Source organism: Zea mays, chromosome 2 (genome assembly GCF_902167145.1).
Source record: "Zea mays cultivar B73 chromosome 2, Zm-B73-REFERENCE-NAM-5.0, whole genome shotgun sequence".
Classification (NCBI taxonomy): Eukaryota; Viridiplantae; Streptophyta; class Magnoliopsida; order Poales; family Poaceae; genus Zea; species Zea mays.
Genome location: NC_050097.1, coordinates 198,370,398 through 198,390,371, shown reverse-complemented (window position 1 = coordinate 198,390,371; position 19,974 = coordinate 198,370,398). Strand labels below are relative to the sequence as shown.

Below are 19,974 nucleotides of genomic sequence, written 5' to 3'. Positions count from 1 at the left end.
TTATCTTTTTCTCCTTTCACCGTCGCCCGCAGCAGATCCGCAACGAAAAATTCCCATGCCGTCCGCTCCGCGTCTGGTGGACGCCTCACAGATATCTATAGTGAAACACGAAGTGTCTTCGAGTATGTAGTCATGTTTAGGACTGATTCAGCTTGTGAACCCCTGAAAGATATTTAGGTTAACTTATTTTGTTTATCATTTAAATTATAACATTCTTAAAATATTAAAATTTATATTGTAAACTATAACTCTTCACCGAATCTAGAACATAGAGCAGTCTCAAATATCCCTATAATCGACACGTTGCCTAAACCCCAACCCACATATTGCCTAATCCTCATCCCAAACCATGAGGCCACACCATGTATGACTCCCTAACTCCCACCAACACCACGAGCGGATCTAGATTTTATTTTTGACTTAGACCAAATCTGTTAAATTGTGTTCTCTTTCTTTCATCTTAGCCATTTTATATTAGATCAAATAGAGACTCGTATATGGTTATTCAGATCAAGCCCCGAGCCATGGACCAGGTGATCTAGGATGCAGATTCGCCCCTGACCAACACCACATATCACTTGCTTCAGCTCTCTCTCTCTCTCTCTCTCTCTCTCTCTATATATATATATATATATATATATATATATATATATATATATATATATATATATATATATATATATATATATATATATATATATATATATATATATATAAACTCTAGCCCCATGCTCCCTACTCCCTCTCCCTGCTGCCCTCTGATAACCCAATTGTGTTCCTTCATCTTCTCCCATTCCACTGAACCCTATCGCGTGAGTTGTCTTACCCAACCCTCATCTATGACGATCCCACCTCGTCCCCTATCTTCGCGACCCTGACCCAGTCACCCTATACACATCAACAAACACATCAACAAGGGTGTACTGATAGCCAGAGGCTGACGACAAGGGGAAGGCACCCAGCCACCCCACCAGGGATGGCTTTTCTCTCCTATGTTTGTTTCACATTACTTTTGTTCGAAACCTACCAATATAAAAAAATTACGAGACATCTCTACTACTATTAAGAGCAAAAAAAAGTCTGTAATCTATAAATGATTGAATTATTTGGTTTTCACACATTTTCATTAGGTGATGGTTCAAATCATAATCATGAGATTGGTGTTGTGTATTATGAGATTTATCCTATTTGAAATCCTTTGTTGTAGTATATTTTTTTTATATTTGCATGATCTTTATGAGAGGTTGTAAAGGCATGGCGTAGAGGTTCTACTATCTAAGGAATGCTCGTATCCGATCCGGATAAAAAATACTCGAACTCGTTTTTGAAAATCTGGTGTTTTTACTATCTGCATCTGGTACCCGACGGAGTGGCGGACGCAGAATTGGAATTAAGGAGGTGCTAGTGTATCAAAAAATAGTATATATGTAGCACATGTGTACCAATAAAACATTATATTTTTTATTTGTGTTTTTGTTAATGCGAGGAGTACTGCTCGAATCACTTGAGAAAAAACTATGCAATGTTCCTCTCGACATGTCTTGCTAACCTATGAATACATTAAGTTGCACATAAATCTAAGCTGCTACTTGCTAGGACTGAACTTGATAAAAAGCAAGGCAACTGGGTAGGACAACTAATTTATCTCACGATAGTTTATTTTCCCTTGCCGTCTAGCTGAAAATAAATATATCGTCATGTGGTCTACATAAGACCAGCGGCGTGTAGGAGATGCGCTCGTCCCGATTACCGATCAACGACCGATCCGATGGGTATACCGACCCGTTTTTGGCCCTAGGATCTGAGGCATCGGCCTCGTGAGCGCTTGCAAGTAGAGATGGCAATGGGTACCCATGACCCGATAACCGATGGGTATTTACTCTATTAGGGTTTGTATGTAGGCTAAATATTCTACCTGTGGGTCTGTTATTGGGCAAAAATCTTCACCCAATGGGTAAACGGATATTAGAACGTTCCACCTTCACCCATACCCGTTAACCCGTGTGTATAAAATATCCAATATAAACTTAGTCCAAGCATGAACTTGTACTTTAGTCATCCATCTTTTTTACTATTTAACAACCTTTTAGGCTATAATGTCATAGAAGGCTTAACGACAATTTAATGACCGTGTAATAGAACATGTAATGTGCTATGTAGTATTGTCCTAGTGTTACTACTTTATTTAATTATCTTTGTTGTGTTGAATGGATGGTTAAATGATGCTAGAAATTTTACAATGATATTTAGATGGAAATATTAACGTTTGTATAATATAATATTTTGATAGATGTTTAATTTTTGTGGGTACGGATGATCCGATGGGTGACCCATACCTAGGGATGGCAACGGGGATTTCCCCGTCGGGGAATGGCTTCCCATCCCCGTCCCTGCGGGGACAAAAATTCCCCGTCCCCGTCCCCGTGAACGCTCACGGGGGAGCTTTTTCTCCCATCCCCGTCCCCGTCGGGGAATTTATCCCCGTGGGGAACCCCGCGGGGAATCTATCCCCGCTAGAAGTACAATATTTAAAGATAAATTTAAATTGATTGTATCAAATTAATACAAATTTAACAAACAAGATTGAAAATTACAAGAGACATCTACTTTAGAGTTTAGTTTTCTATTTTATAACATGCCATGCACTAAGTTCTTACTATAATTTTAACAAGTAAATTGACTAACTTGGATAAAATAGTTTCGTGGGGCGGGTACACGGGGAACGGGGACGGGGGATGGTTCCCCGTCCCCGTCCCCGCGAACCCGACGGGGATTAAATTTCCCCCATTTAGATCCCCGCGGGGACTAAATTCGTCCCATAACCGTCCCCTAATAGAGGAATTCTCCGCGGGGAATCGGGGATCGGGTCCCCGTTGCCATCTCTACCCATACCCATGTGGGTATGGGTATGGGGGTAAATCCATACCCATCAGTGTATATGTGTGACTCGATGGAGTTATTTTTTGTCGTGGGTATGGATATGGAGTAGTAAAATCCGATGGGTATTTACCCATTGCCATCTCTACTTGCAAGCGCAGGGGCGCTCACTCACGCTCCCGTGCGCATTTGTGTGGCCGTAGCCCATCCTGTAGTACGCCAGCGCCTTGCCGAGCCGTTGCCGGACGGCTAAGTGGTAACACTATCGATCAATTCACTACCGATCAACGACCGAGATCAGCCATATCAACGTCCATACGGCCTGGGCTAGATCAAAAGAGGCAAGCATGTCATCGACCTTAGCGATGCTGTCACGCCTGCTCTCTGAATTCTAACTTTGATGCTGATGCGAGACTTGTGTGAGTGGGGTTCACTTGTTCACGCGTGTAGGGAAAATGCTAGAGCGTGATTGTGGTTGTGTCGGTCAACTATTGTTGGTCAATGACCTTATTTGGAAGCACCAAGTTTTTAAGAATCTGGTTTATAAAATTTGAGTTGGTTCCAAACATACTAATTTATAACCTAGTTTATAGAAGTTAGTTTCTCAGTTTCTTAAAAACTAATAAGCTAGCCTCCCCTAACTAAAAAAATAAAAACTGGTTTGTTTCCAAACATGCCTTAGTCATTTAGCAACAAAATTGGCCACATAAAACTGTAGGTTTAGTTCAAGTGACGCTTGGCCAAACACGTAAGACGGTAAGAGTATATACATAGCGTAATGCAATATCTGATGTTTGAAGAAAACATGGGCATTGTCAAAGATATTGCTCTACGTGCAACGACACACTGTTTCCTCCGTTCCAGGAAAAAAAACAATAATAATATTTGTGTCAATCAAACACTCTCAAATTCGATTAAATTTATAGTAAGAAATACTAACATTCATGTCTCTAAATAAGTTTAATACAATTATATAACTAATTCAATGATATTTATTCTATATTAATAAATATCAGTACTTTTTAGGTAACTTTGATCAAAGCTTAAAGTATTTTTTACGGAAGTAAACGCTGCCTTCATATGAAACAACATAGATGAGAATGTATCAGAGACAAAGATAGAGGTGGGAGAATCTTTTTAAAAATATTCAGAAGAGGTGGGAGGTGGGGGTTCTCTTAAAAATGACATTTTTTTAAAAAATCTCTCTCTATCCTTATGTCTTGGTTACACGGTTACAAGATTGCACCTGGTATGTTTGCAAGTTCAAGTTTCCGGAGAAACCAGCTTACAATACAAAGCTCAAAAGAAAACCACCGCTCACAGACATAGCGAAAAGATACTGGCAGTCCAACATCCTCTCAGCTTCCACGCTCCTCCGATCGAAACCTGCTTTGCCCCACAACTACGCCAAACTCTAAACAAACTCGACTGAACAAACCTAAACAAAAGCGAAACTAAGCAGAACTCAGATCAACCCTTCAGTGACCATGTCTTCAGTTCGTCACCAAAAAATCCTGCAGCCAATCCCTCGCGCTCTTGAATTCTTGATCGCTTCGTCCATGTATTTGACATCGGGTACAACATTTCTTTCCACAGTGGTTTAAATCATTTAACTTCTCGAGATGTTTCAGCAAAAAAAAAAAAAACTTCAACAAAAGTTGACAAATCCTAACCTGCAAGTGTTAAATGTCAAGATAACACCACGCTCCCAAAGGGTCAACAATTCTACGGCCTCAGACATTTCCTTGTGTCCTTGCCCAAAAAAAAAATTGGTCAGCTATGCTTAAACCCGGTCAAACGGTACAACGCTTTCCCGGTCGCTCAGCCGTTCTCCAACTACTCGCGGAACTGGAAAGGTCAAGGAAGGCTCCTTGCACTCGCAGTCCCATCCTCTTCAAAGAAAAGCGAGCCCAGAACATGCGCACTGTGCCACTGCCAAGTGGATCCCACCCGTAAACTATAAACATCCCGGCCACACTGCTTGCTGACACGGTGGCACACCGCCCGCTGCTACGCTCACGCCACCGTGTACCCCCAGGCCGTGCGCGCTCGCGGAGGCGCATTTCTGTCGCGAGTGCTCGAGGACTTGCCTGCTCCGTTTTCTTTTCGCCCACATCCGCCGTTTTGCCTCGCCGTTCTGCCGCGCCATCGCATCGTCCGCGCTCCTTCTCATCGTTCTTCCCCCGGTACGGCTCGACGGCGGGCGTGGGCGCTGGAGTTGCGGCTCCGAGGCCGAGGCGCCGGGTGGTGCGTTGGGTGCGCTCGGTTCGGGAGATCCCGGACTTTGCTGCTCGCGCGGTCAGACAGGGAGCGCCGGAGGAGGAGGAGGCTGTTCAAGTGCAAGCTGTGCTGAACTAAGGGTTCTGGCTTCGGACTCTGTGTACGCGCCGCGGCAGGAGGGAGCTGGAGATGTACGGGCCGCCGTCCCGAGGCGGCGGGGGAGCCGGCGCTGCCGGAGAGCAGCCGAGGGTTTACCAAGTTTGGCATGGAAGCAACGTGAGCCCTCGCTCTCTCTGTTTCTCTAGCTCCTGTTTTTGGATTTTTGTGTGCTTGTGAACAGTGCGTCTGGATCTGGGCGTACGGTGATTACCAAGGGTTTTGTGAGAAGACGGTAGGGTCCCTGACGCGATTCTGCACGAGTGGTGGGAAAACTTGATGCTGCGGCTGTGCGTTAGGTTCAGGTGCCTGTGGTATGTGTGATCCTGTGCTTGAAGTGTAGGGGTTTAGTCACTTTAGTGGATAGAATTGTGGATTGTTGAGTATGTTGGTGCCACTTGTGTTTTAGTGTTTACCTAAGCTTGAAATTGTCATTCGATGGGTACCAACCATGCAGATGTTTCAACTCTCTGTGCCTTCGTAGTTGTTCCAGCTTGGAATCTAGTTTCCATTTCTCCCATACGGACAACAAAACCCTATCCATTTGTCTCTTTTTATTCTTGTAGCTTTGGTTCAAGCTTGGGCATGCTTTTGTTATCTCGAGCATAATAGAAGACAAGAAATGGCTTTTACTTCCTTTGTATTCGTCTGTTGGATATCATAATGGGAATATGTATTGCAACATGATTTCATATTTTATTCTGTTGATCAAATTGTGTGGGCACAATAGATTGCATAATGGCAAAATTCTTCGGGTTTTCAGTTTTTGGACTTCTTGCAGCTATTACATGTTCTGGAATGAATCATGAAATGTGGATCAAGACTAGGAACAGCACATGCTTTGTTTAATTTAAACATTACACTGACAGCCTGACAACATCCTGTATAATGGTTGCCTTTCATACTTGTAGTGTACCGATCAGTCTGGGCAGGACATACTAGTTCTCGTGATGAAAGATAACTTTAGTTGATGTAACTGCTAAACAGTTCTGGAATGAATTATAAAACATTGATTGAAACTAGGTGGAGCAAAGGCTTCCTTTGTATTGGTGTACAGATGGCTTATCTCTTTGTGGCATGTCGATTTGACTTTGGTGTTTGGTGGAAAAACATATTTCAAGGCATTGAGCATAATAACAAAATATTTAGGTTAGTGATGTGCATGCCTACCATTTTGGGGAAAATCATTGGGTACTGATGATGTTGGTCTAATTTATAGAAATGCCCTTTTGTCCGTTCACGGAGATAGGGATACTTTTCATTAAAAAAACTTTTGTCTATTTTGGGGGAACTGGGATACTTTTTTTTTGTGTGGTGGTGGTGGGGGTGGGGGTGGGGGTCTGGGATACTTTTTATTCATCTGTGGGGAATTGGCACCCATTCATCGATGGATACTTTTTATTCACCTGTGGGGAATCACCATCTGTTGATTGTTTGAAACTTAACTTACTAGATGGAATCAGCTTTCTTTTACTGGCCATTGAGCGTAATTTCAGCAGAACCTCCTTTCCCCCATCCCTTTTCTTTCCTGTTTCTCCACCCATTCTGTTACTCTAGATTGGCCAGTTGGGTGCAAGCTGATATCCTCAACCAATATATGTACCAGTCCTTCTTCTCAGGTTATAGACTGTGGACTCTGTTTACGAGCTATTGGGGCTTCTTTTGAGATGGTCTACGACTTGTGCACACTGCACAGTTCCCAGGCAGGCAGTATTGTGTTTCATTGTGAGCGACTAAACATTTGTTCTCAGCTGCTCATTGACCATGTGTTTACTCATGCAATTCTTGTGGCATCTGTAGTTTGAATTTGTTTCTGGTAGTCAGGTACAACTTCTTTCCTGTCAGTGGTCAGTATCCCTTGGCTTATAGAGAGAGATATAAAAATCGGCTTCAAGTTTACAATTAATTAGAGGAGGTACCTGGCTAACTTCCAGAAACCATTATATATGGCCTGTCAGCCTGCCCAACACATCCTCCCTGTGAACAGAATCATAATTTACACTATGACATGTTCAGACGCTTCTATAGTTCATTATAATTCTTTGCTTTATACAGTGTGCTTCTAGTATCTTTCTTGTATTATATGTTCATATCCCATTGACAGATTTTATGGCTGTAGTGTTGAGTGGATATTTGTGTTGTTTGATATCTGATGGATGAAATGTTATCAAACTCAATGCCCTTCGTATGCTACAGGATGCTTTATTTTTTTATACATCTGTTTTACTATTGCAATGCCATTTAACTTTGCTGATATTCTTTTCAGGAGTTTTTCTTGCAAGGCCGGTTCATATTTGGACCTGATGTGAGATCCTTGTTTCTCACCATATTCCTTATTCTTGCACCAGTGGTGGTCTTCTGCATATTTGTGGCCAGACATCTTATCAATGACTTTCCTGATCATTGGGGAGTTTCAGTCATGGTCATAGTGATTGTCTTCACAATATACGTAAGTGTTGTTGTGCTTTCTAAACTATTTCTGTGGAAGCTTGTCTGAAGCTAGTTATTTCATATGATAGCTAAATCATGTTCTTGATAATTCGATGTTTTGGATAAATAAGATATATGACAGTGTACAACAAGCAAATTGTTAATGCTTGGTGTTAGACTCTGTGTGTGGGCCGGCACCACTGTTGGGCTGCCGGCCCATTAGGGTTGTGAGTCTATATATTGTACCCTATCTCCTATCAATACATGAAGCACTCCATAATTCTACACATGGGATGGCCCAAATTTTTTTTATGTTAGTTCGTCGATGAAATTCTGTTAAGTTCATTCCTGAATTACTATATTGTAGACAAATCTATCAGAAACAGTGCACACAATTTTAATATGGGTCCAGAAATGTAATGTGTAGTCACATGATCTATAATTTGTGACATGCAATCAAATTAATAGGTTTATTAACAGGATCTTGGACTGTAAATCTGTTGTCTAACCGCATATTTTATTTGATCCTCATTTTTTATGTTTGAATTCCAATTTTTTCAGAGTTGTAGCAGTTGAACCCCTTAGTGACGGTGAGCTTTTAGATCCCAAATAGTGTCGTTGGGTTGTTTGTGCTAAACGGATGCAGTTGTACCAGTTGCTAATACCTGGAGATGGATCTTGATTATGACATCTATAAATTTTAGAAGAATCACCCTTTCATCTTCTACTATAACTAGTTGCTTATATTAAGGAGCACAAGATGATTCATAAAAAATATAACCGCAACTAGTGACCTTAATTAACATGGGCAATATGGCCTCAAACTGCTAATCCCTTTGACTCCTGCCATGAACAATAGCTTGGCCTCATCTCGAATATCCTTCAAGATGATGTTAATACTAGGTGATGCACCATTAAAATAGACAACCATTTCTGTACTATAAGTAGTTTCTTTTACAACGAATTTAAAGATTGTGGACAAAGATGAAGATGTAACTCTTAAACTGTATCCACCATTGGAATGATGGCTGTTTTACATCCCAATCTAATAGAGTAGTGTGAGTAGCTGTGGTCAGTCTGTCCTACTCCTACACGAATGATGGTTCTTTGGATCCATTTTTACTTTACTGTAATTGATTGTTAAATATCAGCAATTTGGAACAACTCTCCCAGTTTAAGCAACAAAAGAACGATTCAGAATCTATAGAAGCTTTGCTGAAAGCCCTGAGAAACACATTTGGTTGGTCCGTTGGTGTTATGGAGAAATTATTGTAGTTGGCTGATAGCATTTACATGTCATGCACAAAAGGGTGTATTACTTAGTTTACCATTGAAAACGTCAAAGCAAATAAGGTTTTTTATGCTTTAGGATTATCATTGAAGGTATTTGTTTGAATAAGTTTTAGTCAGTAAATCAATCCATCGACTGAACCTTATTTCTTTTGTTTTTTTTCAGGATTTGACACTGCTCCTTCTTACCTCTGGTAGAGATCCTGGTATAGTGCCTCGTAACACCCATCCTCCTGAACCTGAAGCTATTGATATGAACAATGATGCTGGAAATGGTCAGACACCACAACAGTTGCGGTTGCCACGGACAAAGGATGTTATCGTAAATGGGACCATTGTGAAAGTCAAGTACTGTGACACCTGCATGCTGTACAGACCACCTCGATGCTCACACTGTTCTATCTGTAATAACTGTGTGGAGCGCTTTGATCACCACTGCCCTTGGGTTGGGCAGTGCATAGGATTGGTAAGTTTGAGAATAACTTGAATAGTTTAGCATTGTTGTTGCAATATGCATTACAGTTTAATCTTGTATCCAGTAGTGTTATCAGAAGATTGCTCAGCGGTTCAATATTCATCCAGTATTGATATATCTCAGCATTTTGATATTGCATCCAGTAGTGTTATCAGAAGATTGCTCAGCAGTTCAATATTCATCCAGTATTGATATATCTCAGCATTTTGATATTGCATCCAGTATTGTTATCTGCAGATTGCTCAGTAGATTTCTTTGTAATTAACAGCAGATCTTGTTATTTGGTGCTAACTGCACGTTTATCTGCTGCAGCGCAATTATCGGTTCTTCTATATGTTTGTATTCTCTACAACATTACTGTGTCTCTATGTATTTGGCTTCTGCTTTGTGTACATTGTCAAGATTAAAGACGCAGAGCAGTCGACGTTCTGGAAAGCAATGTTAAAGACCCCAGCATCAATCGTTCTGATCATATACTGCTTCATCTGTGTGTGGTTTGTGGGTGGTCTGTCTGTCTTCCATTTCTATCTCATGAGCACTAACCAGGTTGGTACCCTGTCAACTTTTTTAATATAGTTGGTTTTACCCGTAAGCATATTGCTGATAATTGGTTAGTTTACTCGTAAGCATATTGCTAGGAATTTGTAATTACTCTCATGTGGGAGCCTCTGGCATTGGGTCTGCCCTTTTCCTATCCTTTGCAGACAACCTATGAGAACTTCAGATACCGCTATGATCGGCGGGACAATCCGTACAACAGAGGGACCGTGAACAACTTCATGGAGATATTCTGCACCTCAGTCGCTCCTTCCAAAAACAATTTCCGAGCTAGGGTCCCAGCAGAGCAAGGTTTACAGCAAGCACGTGCGCCAGCAAGGGGTTTCATGAGCCCAAACATGGGTAAACCTATTGGGGAACTTGAATTGGGCAGGAAGCCAATATCATGGGATGAACCTCGGTCAGCAGCTGATATCAGAGACTTGGAGGTTGGTCTAGGCAGCCTACTGGACGAGAAGGAAGGCAGGGTAGCCCATGCATCCCCGGACCTGAGCAGAGAAGCCCTTCCTGAGCTTGTGGAAGGGAGGGCTGGTACGCATTCGAGGCGATCAAGCTGGGGTCACAGAAGTGGGACCTCGGCCTCCATGGATAGCCTTGCTGCGCAAATGGGGACCGCAGAATCAATGGGGCTCCATTAGCAGTGTCCATGGTACAACCAGTGGAGCTCACTAGCAAGCCGCTCCACGTCTTGATGCGTCTCTTTGTGTAAACCTGCCTGATACCACCAACTAAGAAGCAACCTTTGCGTGCTCTGTGCGCCTGTGCTTTTCACTCTACCTAGGATATACGTCTGCAGCGTTTTCTTTACTCAGCGCCCTGGGAGAGCGCATCAGTTCTTCTGATGTGCTTCCCGTTTGGTGTCCTAAGCAAAAATAACAGAAGTGCCATTTAACTCCTTATTAGTTGTTTCTTGTTTGGACCAACCACTGTATATAGATATATATCATTGCAAATTGGAATTGTCTGCAGAAAGGGTTTGTCATGTTTGGCTTTCGCGCGTCCTGGTTTCTTCACGCCCTTCAAATTTGCACCGTGTTGGAATGGAATCGCATGGGCTTTCTATTCACTTGTGTGAGCATGTCAACTGGTGCCAGGCCGAGTTTACCCACGGGATGTTGAGCGCAATCATCCCCTGGGTGCTTGCCACCAAAAATCATCAAACCGTTTTAGAACAAAAAAAAAACGCCCTTTGGAGGTATCGGATTACCGCCAGAAACTGGCCGATTTAGCAAATTAAACTCGAATTTTTCAAAAAATCAGTAACCCGGTGAACCGCACGGGAAACCGCTAAAATTCACTGAGAAACTGGTTTTTCGTAGGTTGTTTCATTTTTGACCGTTATGTATTTAGGGCCTGTTTGGTTTGATGACTAACTTGCCACACTTTGCCTAACTTTTCTGCCTAAGGTTAGTTATTCAATTCGAATGACTAACCTTAGGCAAAGTGTGGCAGGTTTAGCCACGAACCAAACAGCCCCTTAGATTTAAACAAAACGGTTTCCTCGGTGGTAAACTAGTATTTTATCGTTTTTTTCTTGTTCTTTACCGGTTTTCATGGGGTTTTAACCCAAAACGCTAATTATTTTTAAAAATAAATATAAAACGAATATAATATATACCAGGAAAATATTTATTTTTCCATATGGTTTTTTTTTCTATTTTTACAAATTTTCCAAAAAAACAAAATATTTTTTTTTTAAAAAAAAGGTGGGAGACCGTCCCCAGAACATACCGGTTTCGGGAAACCGGTTGGTTTCCGATCAAAACCGGCAATTTTGTTTTCCTTGTTTGCCACTCATATTCACAACCGTTTTGGGACCAGAAAGTGCATTATCAAATACCATAATAGCAATATGGGTCTTAAACTCTTAATGTCAAACAAGACAAATTATATTTACTTTTCCAACTGTGATTATGTGAGCGAGTTAAAGGCCTCTTCTACTATGAATGTATGTGATGTAAACAGTAAGCATAAGTAAAATGAGAATCAGTCATCATCAAAATTATGGCATTGTCGTTTAGGCATATTTTAAGGGGAGGATTGAACAATTAATCAAAAGAAAATATGCAACTATTAAACTTCTCAGATTTTGACTAATGTATATAATGTAATGAGGGAAAGTATGTGAAACAAATTAAGTAGAAGCATAAAGTTTGAGATAATTCATACATACATTCATAGTCCTTCTTAGTGACGATAGTAGATGTTTTTGATTTGATCTTCCTCCTACTTGCTGACTAACGGGTGGATCTAGGACTTCTTGAGAGATTTGCTTGGATTCAACCTTAAACTGAAGCTTCTAGCATCTAGGATTTTGAGTTTGGGCATGAACCGGGCTTCAATGCCACTGCAAGAAGAAATTAGGACCTTATCTGCGTAAACAATAGTAGAGTACGTTCGAGGTTGGAGGATGGCATCATTAGGGCGGTTGTTCTTCACATAGAGACAGTGAAGAGCGACGACGGCGTTTCCTTCACTAACCGCGACAAAGTTAGATCGGTTATGGGTATGTCAAGAAAAGTAAGTAACGACGAACGTTGGTTCACGTGCCAACTCATCTTTCCTTTTATATCCGTGGTGTGAAAGGGGGCATAACCAAAGAGGTTGTTAGTTGCTCCACCGATCAAGAGGTGTTGGATAAGTCCGACTTGGTCATGAGATTAATTGAGCTGGTTGAGATCAACACTAATATTAGATATCCTTGATGTGAGATGGAGTGTTATAATAAGTGAACAGATTAAACTCTTTCCATTAGCTTAATCTTTTAGGTTTGAATTGGTTGGTCTATGGAACTCAATCATATAAAAATGTCAAACGGCTGCTCACAACCTATATCTATGATGTTTGGAGTTCATATGCTGCACAGGTGTGTGGCCGTTGGGCGTACACATGGTCATGGAGTGGGGGTGGGGCATAGTTTTGATGTGGATTCTGCAATTGAGCTATTGCCTATTGGAACTACTACAAAAACAGGCGTTTCCGTAGCCGATGTGCAGGTGACACGGAGTAGGTACAGGTGTCCGTTGTAGCCGATCCCTGAACATGGAGTTCATCAGGATCGTTACCTCTTGTCTTTTCTGCTGGACTCAAACATGGTACTTACGTACGGATACGATGCTGCGACCGCCAAGGTGGGTGCAATCTTTCCCGTACGCATGAATGCACGAGAGAGAGAGAGAGAGAGAGAGAGAGAGAGAGTACAGCACAGCCAAGCAGCAGGGTCCGGAGAGCTTCAAGAATCATGGTTGCATTTTGGTTCCAGCTGGTGTTTGAACGCGCTGTAGTGTAGACTGTAGAGTGTGTTTTGTCACGTACGAAGCCCAAGGACTGAAACCATAAAAACAAATCTGCCAGAAGCTGACGTTTTGGAGCTAGCTAGCGTTTTCATCGGTGAAAAATCAGGGAAGACAGACGTTGCTAATTAAGCTAATTAAACAACCCTTGTGGCCGGGGAGTCTGACACCTCCAAACTAATTGCAATCATGCACGCAACAGGCCCTAAATCTACTGCATTATTTGCCATGACGCCATGAACTGGCCCTTCGAGTCGATCGGCCACGCTTCATGTCACGACTCATGCCTGCTGCATCGATCCGTGCACGGATTGTCTCCGGCTCCTGCTAGCTCTGCAGTCGTTTACCCTTCCGAAATACTATTGTATGCACGTACGTACGCGCTACAAGTTGAACTGTGCAATTCTATATGTGCAATGATTGTGTACTAACAAACTATAAAGAGCCTCTCTGGTGAACATAATCTTATATACAAACAAACAGCTTGATCATGACCCTTTCTAGTTTCACTGAACATCTTCTCCTCTATATATATATTCATCTAACATCTCTCACCTTCTCATTCTTGAGTCTTGACCACACTAAGCTTGATTTCACATTCTGCTCTAGCTTTGCGACGTGCCCAAGCGCTGTTTTTGACGTGCCCATGCTTGAGAAGAAGCTCACGGTCACGGGCACGGGCACGGCCATGGCCATGGCCACGGAGAAAGGAAGGAAGCCGGGGCTCATCACGAAGACGCTGGGCCGGTGCCGCGGCGCGCGGCGGAGGAGCAGGCCGCCGGCGCCGGAGGGGTGCTTCGCGGTGCGCGTCGGCGCGGGGCGGCAGCGCTTCGTGGTCCGGACGGAGTGCGTGAACCACCCGCTGTTCCGGGCGCTGCTGGAGGAGGCCGAGGAGGCGTTCGGGTACGCGGCCGCCGGCCCGCTCGTGCTGCCCTGCGACGCCGACGCCTTCGTGCGGGTGCTGGAGCAGATCCAGGAGGAGGAGGAGGACGCTGCTGGCCAGGCGGCGCCGGCCGTGGCGAGGTGCGGCCTTGTCAGGGGCCACTCCGCGTACCGACTGCTGCTCGTCCCCGCCCGCCCGCTCCTCGTCGGCCGGTCCTAGTCTGTAGTCCTCGGCTCCGGCCGGCCAGCCTGGGAGTGGGAGGTGACGACGACGATGCTTCACCTCATGATTGCACCGAGAGCGAGATGGATATGTGTACTGAATACTGATATGAGTCGTGTGCAAACCGTGTAGTATGTTTGTAGATGCCAGCCGCCAGAGGTGGGTGGTTCCTGCGTCGTAGCAGTTGATGCGTTCTTGAGCTCTAGTTTTTGTTGAGCATGTTCTTATTGTCAAACAGACAGAACGCCATGCGCTTTAGACGTGTTGATGCATGGCAATTGGCATGTTGGTACGATGCATGTTGCCCTCATATGATCGATGTAATCCCAGTTAGTTTTCCCCTTTTTCTCTAGAATCAAGAAGGTAGTGTCTTTAATTAATACATGTAATACAACACAGAGTGTCAATTTTCTAGCCCAAATGATCTTACAGCATGGAGAAGCTAGAGGTATTAGGTTTACAGACGTAAAGAAAAAAATAAACATTATCCTCGGCAAGTGTAACTTGTAATAAGAGACATGTTTTGACTACATCAAGACAGGAAATTAATATTGCACATATAGACCTTGATACAGTATTGATCCGATCATTGTCTTTCGAAGTAAGTTTTGTTTAAGAAAACCATTATCCATCAGCTTTTGGAACACTTGGACAGCCAGTGGAGATAGCATCAACTCAAAATCTGAGGAGATGCTCCCTGCCTCATTTTCAATATTGAATCCTCTGAATTCTGGAGCCAGAAGGTTGGATGCTCGGAGACACCTTATTTTGTTAGCTATAGGCCTATAGCCCTCTCCAAAAGGCTGAAGGGAGACTATGTAAAAGGGCTTTTGGTGACAATGCAGGGCACATAATTCGGCTTCTGATTGCCTCAGCAGGTTGACAAACAGAGTGCAAATGATATAAAGCAATCAGAAACAGGGTATTTTGAAAGACGTGCAATGCAGAATGAAATAATCAAACAGTATTGCTTTTTAAGTTACAAATCTAATGAAGTAAAAAACATAACTGCCTATAATTGAACCGCAAAGTCAACATACATAAGTTTGAATGAGATTAACCGTTCAGGCTGAGTGCAGTTTTGTAGACAAGTAGACAAGACTCGGTGGACCTTTGATAAACACGACAAAGACCTGAGGCTATATGCAATAAAATGGTACACCTATTGACATATGTTTCCACATGAATGGAGACTCTCTACAATATAAAAACTAATATATTCATGATGAGAGCAAAATATACCTAGAGGTCCATTAATTTTTGAAGAGGTGTTGTCTAGGTCTCTAGACTCTTTAACTAGTTCAACGGACATCCATACCACTTCGTCTGACAATTAAATGGCAAGCCCATTTAATGACCAACACAATGGATATATACTATAAATCTCATCGTTTTCTTCTTCTTCTTCTTTTCCCATCCATTTCCTTCTTACTCCCCGTCGCCCATATCTTGTTTAACCTTGGTTCTAGCCCCCTCACCTTAGCGGTATCTCATCTACGCTACTTTACTTTCTTCTTCTTCTATTCACGCCCAAACCTTCTTCCTCCTGTTCGACGCCATGTCTTGGTTGACCTTGGTTCTACCCCCTCACCCTAGCAGTATCTCGTCTACACGTCTTTTATCTGTAGGTAGCTAATGGATATCTGCAATCTAATAATATATACAAATGTATATTATTTATATATTGTGGATATTACGTCTACTAGCTCATTTAACATGTAATTTGTATAATCCACATAGTGTGTTGAAATATAAAAATGTTATTTTTATGAGTGATTAGATAAGGTGATTGTGTGAGCTATTAACTTGTTACTATAGTTCTTATTAATGTTGTTTTGTGTTATTAGTATGAGCATGAATGTCTAAATTATAAATTTATGATGTATTGTGTCCTATGAGATTCGACACTTGAACAATGGTGTTTCATAATTTTTCAAGAAGCCAAAAAAAGAAAAAGAAAAAAGAACTTCAAGTGAATGTAGTAGGGCAACAACTAGAGCAACCTATTTTCGAGTGATATATCTCCAGCATGCTGATAGCCTCAATTTGCAAGCACAAACTAATCGTCCAAAATGCCAATAATCACCTATAAAAACTTGGCCGGGGAGAGAATGATCATCCTCCTCGTATTTCTAGGGCTGACACTCAATACGCACACGACACTCTTAGGTCTAAGAAGGACAATTAGGGGTTTTTTTGGTGCAGAACCAAAGGTCGAACCCTTGAATGTCGCCTTCACCACTAGGCTATACACCCAACTGTGCTAATCACATGTACTCGAGAGAATATGCCAATTCTACCCATGAAGTATGAGCCGATCGTGAGTTACACTAAAACCTCTAGAATTTCATTTAGGTATCCCTTTCCCAGTTTTCAAGCCCTCGACAGAAGCATAGGCATATAGATCAAGATGGGAGAGAAAGAACCGAGGGTAAACTTCACCTAAATGCAATTAAGCTCAGACACACCGGAGAGTCTCATTCCTCATGGAAATCTGGTGTCTGGGCTCGTCGCCGTGGCGCAACAACTAAGCGGGTGTTTAGAACCAAAAGTATTTTTAGAGTTTTAAGGTAAATATTTACTATCTGAAATACATGATTTACAGCTTTACCGTTGGATCACAATTTGTTTTAGTGCTCTACACTACACACTTTAAATGATATAATATTTTAGTTTTTAGGGTGATATTTTGAGTCATCTTGTTAGAGATGATCTAAGCGGTACAACTGTACAAGCAAAGTGAAAGACGTTTCATTTAAAAAGTGCCAAATAAGTGGGCTCAAACAGAAACCACTGATCAACAAACGGCCCAGATTATAGAGGCCCACCTACCTTTCTCTCCTAACGACCCAAATGGCATCGCCTAAACCCTAGTCCCGGCACCAGACGGCCGAGACCGGCCCGCTTGCTTCTTTACCTCGCATCCGACGGCCGAGACCGGCCCGCTTGCTTCTCTACCTCACATCTGACGGCCAGAGTGCGTCCAACTCGGCGCGAGTCATCCTTATAGAATCACCTCTCCGCCTCCAAGCGCCAGTCGCCGCCTCTCCCCACTCCCTCTCGTCGCCGTCCTCTCCCGTTCGCAACGCCACGCTCCCCACCGCCGAAATGGTGCGTTCGCTCACGCCGCCGATCTTCCGCTTGTGCTTTTGGATTCCCACTGACCCAATCACTTCTCTGTGAAAAAACCCTGGGATTTTTGGGATACCATTCAATTGTATTTCAATCCTGTTTCGTGGATCTAGGGGGCACATGTTTTGATGCTTACGTTCTTGTGGCTTTCTGATGTTAACCTGCTGCATATCTCCGTACGATTCATGTAATGTGCTAAGAGTTCGACTTACGAATCTGCAGGCCCCGAAGCGAGGTGGCAGGGCACCGGTGCCGGCCAAGAAGAAGACGGTATGTATTGCGCTTTCCCGCGTTCTTGCTCGAGGTGTGGGCGGCGCCATGATGGAAATGTGTGGTCTGATTGTGTTGGGTTTGGTTGGGTGCAGGATAAAGTGACGAACCCTCTGTTCGAGAAAAGGCCGAAGCAGTTCGGCATCGGCGGCGCGTTGCCTCCCAAGAAGGACCTGCACCGATTCGTCAAGTGGCCCAAGGTCGTGCGCATCCAGCGCCAGCGTCGCATCCTCAAGCAGCGCCTCAAGGTGCCTCCGGCGCTCAACCAGTTCACCCGCACCCTCGACAAGAACCTCGGTATGAATGCCACTCACCCCTCTGGTTGACTGTGATTATTATGTTAGGTTACTAAGCAAGTAGAATTATCACTTTTTAACTGCAAGTCTTGATTTGATGCAGAAACCTGTTCTATTTCAGTTGCACAGAAGGTTAACAACTAACTGTATTGGCTTAGGCATTTACATGTTTGGGTACCTTCATTAGGACAGGAGGCTTTCCAAGAGTCTATTAGGGTGGTGCTTTTCATCAGTGTGCCTAAACATTTTGTCCTTTTCATCTACTAGTGTTACATTTTGACATAAGTAGTAGCATTTATAGTATTGGCTCTGTTACTCTCCTATAAACATGATCGAACCATCCTGCTAAAACGAGTGGGCATGCATTCATCTAAATTACTGAAAGACTGAAGGACAGATATAATACCATGTGTATCAGGAGAATTGATAGTCACTGAATGCACTCGCATGTTCTTGTTTAACTTAACTGGCTGCTATGTTTGAACTACACCTTTACTGGAATTACACCATATCTCTTTTCTTTCTATAATGATATAAGCTGCCTATTCATTTGTCAGAATGTGTATTATGGTGTTGAAAATCTATGATGTGAAATGTTTGCAGCTACCAACCTGTTCAAGATGCTTCTTAAGTACCGGCCCGAAGACAAGGCTGCCAAGAAGGAGAGGCTTCTGAAGAGGGCCCAGGCTGAGAATGAAGGAAAAACTGTTGAATCCAAGAAACCAATTGTTGTGAAGTATGGCCTTAACCATGTGACTTACCTCATTGAGCAGGTGTGACATTGGCACTTTGTTTCACTTTATTACTAGGTATATAGTCAATTGCTTGCAATACTTTTGTGGCAACGAGCAATTATATTTATTGAATGTATGAATTTGTGCAGAACAAGGCTCAGCTCGTTGTCATCGCTCATGATGTGGATCCGATTGAACTGGTTGTTTGGCTTCCAGCCCTGTGCAGGAAGATGGAGGTCCCATACTGCATTGTTAAAGGAAAGGCTCGCCTTGGATCGGTATGTTTTATGCCTGAGCTGTTCGGGACTTTCTAAATCTACCAAGGTATCTTGAACAATATGGCTCACTCTATTGGAGCAATCATATGCAGATCGTTCACAAGAAGACTGCATCAGTCTTGTGTCTGACCACTGTCAAGAACGAGGACAAGCTTGAGTTCAGCAAGATCTTGGAGGCTATTAAGGTGTGAAACTATGACATACTGCAGTATATTCTTGGTATCATGTAGTTATGCATCCCCTGATGAGCTGACTCTTGCAGGCGAACTTCAATGACAAGTTTGATGAAGTCAGGAAGAAGTGGGGAGGTGGCATCATGGGCTCCAAGTCGCAGGCCAAGACCAAGGCCAGGGAAAAGTTGCTGGCCAAGGAGGCCGCCCAGCGGATGACGTAGATTATCCACTGTTGAGTTTGCCCCTGTAGTTTGACGTGGAAGAACCGATGAGCATTGTGCACTCGTATTGTGTTTTTTTGAATCTACTTTCATATGTTTCTGTCCATCAGACCGTGTTTAGAAACTTTGGAAGACAGTTCTACAGTGTTTGTGCAATGTCTTATATCGAAGTATATCATTTGCGCCTCAGGCAGTTTTGCTTTTATTTGCCTAAGCAATTGGTCCCGAATTCAGCATTCGTGCTGTTAGTCATGCACTAGCCAGAGCCCTTTCGTTTTCTAAAGCAAGAGAGCCAGTTAAGACTGCATATTTACTAAACAATTCAATTTAGTTTCAATTAGGGATGAAAACGATAATTATTGGATATTATTTTTGTCTTTTCCCTTTAATTGTGAATAAATAAATATAAAATCTGCTATTTAAGTTTGTATTCTTGTTTTTTTAGCACTGGGTTTGTAAAGAATAT

At 42.7% G+C, this 19,974-nt stretch overlaps 3 protein-coding genes across 3 annotated transcripts; all 3 read left to right on the top strand.

The window, feature by feature from the left end:
* The first annotated feature begins 4,946 nt into the window (after positions 1-4,946).
* On the top strand, positions 4,947-10,971 carry LOC100283526 (palmitoyltransferase ZDHHC9). The gene is made up of 5 exons (NM_001371944.1): positions 4,947-5,373; positions 7,520-7,702; positions 9,140-9,439; positions 9,761-9,994; positions 10,153-10,971. Exons 1-5 carry the CDS (start codon positions 5,287-5,289, stop codon positions 10,642-10,644), a joined length of 1,296 nt encoding a protein of 431 aa, NP_001358873.1. The 5' UTR covers positions 4,947-5,286; the 3' UTR covers positions 10,645-10,971.
* Positions 10,972-13,765: 2,794 nt separating this feature from the next.
* On the top strand, positions 13,766-14,838 carry LOC103647576 (auxin-responsive protein SAUR72). Its single transcript, XM_008672092.3, has one exon. The coding sequence runs from the start codon at positions 13,790-13,792 to the stop codon at positions 14,399-14,401; it is 612 nt and encodes a 203-aa protein (XP_008670314.1). The 5' UTR covers positions 13,766-13,789; the 3' UTR covers positions 14,402-14,838.
* A 2,551-nt stretch (positions 14,839-17,389) lies between these two features.
* Positions 17,390-19,678, top strand: LOC100280746 (60S ribosomal protein L7a). Its single transcript, NM_001153667.1, is given in 7 exon segments — positions 17,390-17,515; positions 17,759-17,806; positions 17,902-18,103; positions 18,706-18,875; positions 18,986-19,114; positions 19,207-19,299; positions 19,377-19,678. Coding segments are annotated over 7 exon segments (777 nt in total). The 5' UTR covers positions 17,390-17,512; the 3' UTR covers positions 19,509-19,678.
* The last annotated feature ends 296 nt before the right edge of the window (positions 19,679-19,974 follow it).

Bases quoted from the DNA above. Each gene is read 5' to 3' on its own strand.
- LOC100283526 (NM_001371944.1), top strand. From the start codon at position 5,287: ATGTACGGGCCGCCGTCCCGAGGCGGCGGGGGAGCCGGCGCTGCCGGA. The intron at 7,703-9,139 runs GTAAGTGTTGTT...GTTTTTTTTCAG, and splicing joins TGATTGTCTTCACAATATAC to GATTTGACACTGCTCCTTCT. The intron at 9,440-9,760 runs GTAAGTTTGAGA...TATCTGCTGCAG, and splicing joins TTGGGCAGTGCATAGGATTG to CGCAATTATCGGTTCTTCTA.
- LOC103647576 (XM_008672092.3), top strand. From the start codon at position 13,790: ATGACCCTTTCTAGTTTCACTGAACATCTTCTCCTCTATATATATATT.